The 6,877-nt window shown below is 39.4% G+C and overlaps 1 protein-coding gene across 1 annotated transcript; it reads right to left on the bottom strand.

Annotated features, from left to right (window-relative positions):
• Nucleotides 1–346: 346 nt before the first annotated feature.
• Nucleotides 347–5,647, bottom strand: LOC105011770 (zinc finger protein Gfi-1-like). The gene is given in 8 exon segments (XM_034293886.1): nucleotides 347–1,027; nucleotides 1,029–1,159; nucleotides 1,499–1,664; nucleotides 1,801–1,938; nucleotides 2,073–2,482; nucleotides 2,643–2,836; nucleotides 3,298–3,521; nucleotides 5,561–5,647. Coding segments are annotated over 7 exon segments (1,221 nt in total). The 5' UTR covers nucleotides 3,414–3,521; nucleotides 5,561–5,647; the 3' UTR covers nucleotides 347–961.
• Between the last annotated feature and the right edge of the window lie 1,230 nt (nucleotides 5,648–6,877).

The raw sequence follows: 6,877 nt of genomic DNA on the forward strand, positions 1-6,877 counted from the left end.
TAATATAGCACTTTTAATCAGAAAACGATAAAAAAATCTGCCAAAGCAATACTGATGATAAAGAAAGTAAATCACTACATCAGGGTGAATAATTATATTCATATTCATAATATAATTATTATTATTAGACGAAAAATAATGGCATTTAAATTAATATTATTACATTTCTCCCGCAAGACGGAAGCAAGTTTTTATTTGATCATATATTGGTTTTTGTTAGTCTGTTTTATTTGTTTATCTGAGTTTGAAAGAAAAAACTCATTCTGAAACAATGTCGCTGTTTGAAATAGTAATATGCCTCGGAACGAACGAAAAAATGAACAAACCCCTCTCGAAATTAGTTGGATTAATGTTTTCATGTTTTATTCAACGATAATCTGACCAATAATGAATGTTTTCATGTTTTATTCAAACGATATTCTGACCAATAAATAGTTATTGAAATTATAGGCCTATGATATATAACCACATCTGTATATAGCCTAATGTTGAAATGCTCTATATAAAATTACATATGTACAATTTAAAAACAAAGTTGAAAAAATCAAATACACAACACTTGGGTTTATTAAATCACATAGCCGTGTTGTAGTAATTGTTGTGCCAGCATCCAAAAGTCCAACAGAAAACAAAGGGACATTCTTTAGAGCTCTTTTCCAAACCGTCCGTTGGAAATTTGTCGTCTGTTGATTTTCATAACACGCTGCACTTTCTTGGTAGTTATATTGCCTATCCGGTTATTTTGTACAAATATTTTGGGTTCAGGTAGTGTCCCTCCCTGGTTGAAACGGTTTTGTTTTAACCTACAGCAGTAAGCTACACTGCACAAAAGCCTCCAGGCTACAGGCTTACCTCCGCCAGTAGACCTATATCAAAGAATGAATGATTGAGGAACCAATAGCTTATTTCTGGTTTCCAAAAAGACAAGTGGTTTGTTGAAATAGTGTTTGATGTCCATTTATTATTTTTTTAGTTTTGAAGCTTTAAGTCCATGCTGTGTTTCTTTGTGCCTTCTTAAATCTACTTTTCCTCTGGAATCCCTTTCCGCAGAGGGTCGCATCCGAACGGTTGAAGCCGGTGTGTTTTCGGCTGTGCGTTATGAGGTTGGAGCTTTGGCTGAACGCTTTCCCACACACCTGGCATTTGTGCGGCTTCTCACCTGCATAACAGAAATGTATACATTACACAATGTTGCCTTCGATAGCTAAACAGTACAAGCAATTAAACTGCGTTTGTGTGTTGTAGGCTATCAGGTATTCAGAAAAAAATGAAATTAATAACGCATGACCTCGCCACATTAAGAGGCAGTTTTCGGCAAATTTTTGTGTGTGTACTAAATAGGGGTGTAGAATTACAAACCCCCAAAAATTACAGACGGGTCAATGTAACCCCCCCCCCCCCTCCAACCTCTGGGATTCATTGACCCCAACCTCCCCAATATACAATACAAACCTAGGCCATTGGTACTAATACACTAACGTTTTTTACTTTTACGTACCTGTGTGAATGAATGTGTGTTTCTTCATGTCTGATTTCTGGTGGAATCTCTTCCCGCAATACTGGCATGGGTAAGGCCGTGTATCCGAGTGGATGAGGAGATGCGTGGAAAGAGTCGACGACCTTTTGAAACTTTTACCGCAGATTTTGCAATCAAAACTTCTTTCCTGTTGAAACATTGGGACAAATGTTAGTCTAAATTTGACATTTCAATTAGCTCGTAAAAATTAATAGAGTAGCATTGGACTAGCATTGCCGCCTTTAAATGATGAGGGGCAAAATAGAAAATACTACTTTTGTCACCTGAGAGTGCACTGCTTTATGTTGTTCGAGGCTGACAGCATGTCCGAAGGTTTTGCCACACATGTCACAAGCATAGGGCCTCGTGCCACTGTGTGATCTGCGAACGTGAACCTCCAGCCCGTGGGGAGTCGAAAACACCTGCAGAGGTAGAGTTGTTAGAAATCTGTAAGGACAATGAGAATGTTGGCTCACGGCTGGTATATTTATAGGGAAATAAGTGTCCATACATTTTATGCTTCAATCTTATAGTTTACAATTAATATTTTTTTTACCTTACTGCATTTGATTGCACTTGTAGGCACATTAAGAATGAGACGTGAGCACATCAGGTCAGACTCAGCCTTAATATCAGGACCTTTTCGCGTGCGGATTCCCTTCAGAGACAACCCAACAACCGGTGCGGAGGTTCTATCGAACAGACAGGCAGCCGCACGGTAATCACTGTAATTTCAGAAACAGGACTTCTGTCGAATAGGGTTGGTTCGACGGGCCCGATCACCATAGTACCGAGAGCCGTGCTTCGTTCCAGGTCCATGGGATGGGGGGTACTGGTGCTGGAGGCTCTGCTGGACTAGATGCCGGATTTCAGCTCCAGAGTAACTGTTCCACGCATACGGCCGAAAAGGAACTGCGAAGGGTTGCGTCTCGTCCACCGAGGCAGACAGGGATTTTTCTGAATCCACTGTTGGATGCAAATAAATAATATTATTGATGTGGAAAACGTAAAATAAACTTTTTAAATGTCACAATAGCAACGTATAGAGACAAGGATAGTTAAGCTACGCTACCTCAACGGAAACAATTTTTCTCAGCTCACATTTTAATGCTCCACACATGTGTACCTGGTGACGCTGACGGAGATGGAGGTCGCCAGAAGTCTTCATAATCCGAGGCTGGACCGCAAATACTGTCACCACAGCTGAGTGGGGACTTGGAGGCGAAGTCTGCGGTGTCCACCAGGTGAGAATCGGGGGAGAACCCGCCGCTGCCATTGTCCACCTCTTCAAGGCATCCGAGTCAATTTGAATTGTATTTTCTGTTAAATACAATGATAACAACGTGTGCAGAATATTAAAATAGCCGAGGCCTATAATAACGATACAATCACTACTTGAGTAAGGAGAGCCAAATCATTACGCGTAGCCTAATACTGAGAGAGAATACTACACAAATAACTGTATATTCAGTGATTACATGCGATTAGCAAATTCGTTAGTTCAAATCAGTGTAGCCTAATTATCGAAACATGTTATGGTTTGGATGCGTACATAAATTATACTTGTATGTGTAATATATAGCCAGCCTATTGCAGTTGATGTTGGTACGAATGCATGCCCGAACGTCTAGGCTAACAAAACTACAGCGAACTTGGGGTATATTTTTAACAATACAATTAGGCATAAATACAGATGAGTTTTAGATTTTGAAAGCATTTTCATTTACAAACGATGTGAACCTCACCAAACATCCAAATCTGAACATAGATATATCATTCACATACCTGCACATATGTGAGCTAAAAGAGTATCCAGTTTACTATAGTCATCTTCAGAGGAGCGGGGCTGATGGTAGCTGTGCGCCTTCTTACTCTTTACTAAGAAGGACCGAGGCATTTGGACTTTTCTTGGACTTTTCCTAGTATCGTAAATCACTGGCGATCCAGATCCAGCAGCAATCCAGTCTGCTCTCTGTTCCTGGGATGCGGGACTGCCGTTTTATCTCTGAAAAGATTTGAAGACTATTGGTTGACAACTGTGGTCAACTTTAAGAGATTTCTGGCGGAGTATGGAACATGCGCACAAGGTCTCTCTCGTCTGCCAGGTGTTGTGGGGACAGGTGCCTAGTCTAGAGGAAACTCCTCCTTAGTTTGTTGCCGCCCGCAGGCTACTATTGGTCAGACTACAGAATTAGCCGCTGTCCAGGCAGCTCCATCTCACGGATCAGCCTGTATATCTCCAGGGGGAATTAAAACCCATGGCAATCAGGATAAGTGATACACTGCTTTATCACTGCGTTACTTAATCCCTCACTATCCCTAGTTGCAGGACAAGACGAGACATCGGGAGAGAGGAAACACGGAGACTGGCAGCACAAGTGTCCCAGACAGTCAGGCAGGCGTAGCCTAGAGATTAGTAGGCTAGGTGAGGTAAGATGTGTCCAAATAGTAATAAAAAGAAACGTCCATCAGTGGCATATAGCAGGCCGTATGTAACATTTCCCAAAATCAACAAATGTCGCATGAATAATTGCATTAGTCTTTAAAAGTTTTGGGTCCTTCGCAGATACGTGTTTCGTCTATTTAGTCGGTTTCTCTCATGCTATATTTGATAATGGCAGACAATCGCTTTCCACATGCTCGCTTGCCTGCGGGGCTACAGGCGTTTCGTATTTCCTTCAATATTAAACTGCGCTGTGAGTAAACAGAGCTACCTCTGCTCTCTGTTCACATCTTAGGGCGGCTGATTACCTATTATGGCCCAATTACGCACAAAACAAGCTAGTGAGTTCAGCTCGCTTGGCACGCCAGACAGAGACGGAGACGATCAGTTAGACACATTTAGAGCATTTCAACCAGCGGATGGCGTGGGTCGTTTAGAATCATACAATGGTAAATGGAGACCATTGGTTGATGTGATAGCCCATTAATATGTCTAGGCCTGCATTATACTGCTTCACTTGCTACAATATAAATATTCGACAAGTAAGCGTAGAACAAAATAAAATATTGAAATGTTTTACACTGGGTCTATAACAATTTATGAAATTTCATAGGCGTACGTATATACATGAAAAAGTTGCTAAAATGTAAATAATTAAGAAGGCCTATCAATTCCTATTAACTTTTAATTTAAACAAGGGACAAGAGGTGACAGAAATGTAGTTTTAAGACTCTTATTGACATAGGCCCTAATGTATAAGTTTGGTTAATTATCCGGTTTTGTTTTGTGTGTTTAAAAAAACAAATGTTTTAACGGATTAGTATTCTATACTGTAGTGACATGTAGGAAATCAAAGCGCCATATGCCCCTCTCTTGATTAGAAACATCACCACGGCATCCGGACCTAGCTTTGGGTTGGTGGAGATATGACTAGCTACCGATAAAAGACAAGATACGCCGACGCAGACTAACCATTGCACAATTTCTGCTAAAATAATTTGTCTTTCACTTATAGCTGCCAAGAAAATCAATTTAACTCCACAAAAAACTGACGTAAAGTTAAGTACTGTTTAAGCCAATTATTTAACATAATAGCACTAGTATGGGCTGAAAGCATGTTTATGTTCATGTATTATGCTTCGTTTATTGTGACTTACGAATGTCATTGATTACATATTTCTAATACCATAATGTTTTTTTTAAATCAACATTTTTACTGAAATAGCTGCTTTAAATGTTCGAAGAGTAGTATGTACGGCTTGAACGAAAAAAAACGGTATATAATAGTCCCTTTGTTGAAAGCATATGTCAAACTTTGTAATCCTGTTATTTTGAAAATATGCGCCGGATTCGACATGGCAAAAAACATTTAAAAGCGCGAGTTAAAACATTGCTGATGTTATTTACGCTTTTAACATAGTCGGATTAATTAAACAGCCATACCCTAATTATGAAAATCGCAAGTTCAAGGAATCAGAAATATATATTTTTAATAATTCAAATTAGTCTACATACATGTTTAATATATATATTTATTTAATATATATATATAGATTTCAAAATGCAAAGTTTGACGGTCGTGAAGCAGGTTCATGACATACCGGAGTTCAGGCCTGATAGCTCCTTAGAACTGTTGGAACAACCCGCGTCCAGTGCTGCTGAAGAATCTTACGTATTGTTGTTCCATAGAAAGGTGATTTGCAGTGTGTGCTGCTCTGAAAGCTGTCATCTTAAAAGCAGCATAATTATTGACTTCCTGAACGTTTTTTTTAGAAACTTGATTCATGCAGATGAAAGGAGGAGTTGTGTTTAGTTTGAGCACCAGTCACTGACTGTGCACTAACTCACAATCTAAACTAAGCACTAAACACTAAACACTTTTACATACAATTTGCTTAAACAATAGAACAACCAATTAAAACAATATAATGTGATATGGACTGCAAAGAAAAAAATATTGATTTAGTAACGTATTATAACTGAATTGGCGACAAGGTAGGTTTATTATTCGATGGGTACCAGATTGGAAAACGTGGGTGGTTTACCGCCCACCAGGGGCTGCATGAGCTCTTATGACCATTGCCAACCGCTGTCACAGAACATCTGGGATCTGGCTAGTTTATCATACGTGCATTAGAACAAATCTGGGCGTTAACCATGCGCCCTATTTTTTCAACGCATTGTTGTGTTCATCCATAAGAATGTTTGTGTGAGAATGTTCGGAATTTTACGCATAGCCATGACCATGTATAGTCTACTGACAGTGCCAGGTGGTGGAATAAAGGAACTGCTTCTCAAACGTAAAACAGTTAGGCTGATGTATGTGGGTAATTGATTTTGTGAATTCAATTGTGAGAAAAACAAGAAAATAGCCTAATGTTTCGATTCAATCGTTTGTAAGTTTTTGAATTCAAACATGGTTCATGCTATGGTTATTTCAAGTAGCCTAGCTATTTTGACCACGTCCGTTAAATTGTAATAATATCGATAAAAACATTTAATTTCTTACATGTAAAATCACGTCAAGTCGTTTTTCAATAATTATGCCAAACTGATTGGGCGATACTCGATGCTCCTCGATTTGCCATATAAGCTGCATTGTAGTGAATTTTAGTGACAGATTGGAATTTTTCGCAGAGAACCGTCTCGGCAGATATTATATTGGCGTACAAAAACGTAGACTACTTCAGAGGGGCAAAGATAACATGCCATTCCCAGTGCCCACACAAGTCCCATCGACCCACGGGTTTTTGTCATCCGGCCCTTTTCTGTAGGATATCACCTTGGATGAGTTAGCCGGTAAATGCCTGCAAATCGAAGTTTCATCCACTTTCCATACAATGTCGCCTACGAGGAGTTTATTAGTTTATTTGATATGTAGGGTATCCTAAAACGATCGGATGAGTAAACGGCACCCA

The sequence above is a fragment of the Esox lucius genome, chromosome 8, assembly GCF_011004845.1.
Source record: "Esox lucius isolate fEsoLuc1 chromosome 8, fEsoLuc1.pri, whole genome shotgun sequence".
Classification (NCBI taxonomy): domain Eukaryota; kingdom Metazoa; phylum Chordata; class Actinopteri; order Esociformes; family Esocidae; genus Esox; species Esox lucius.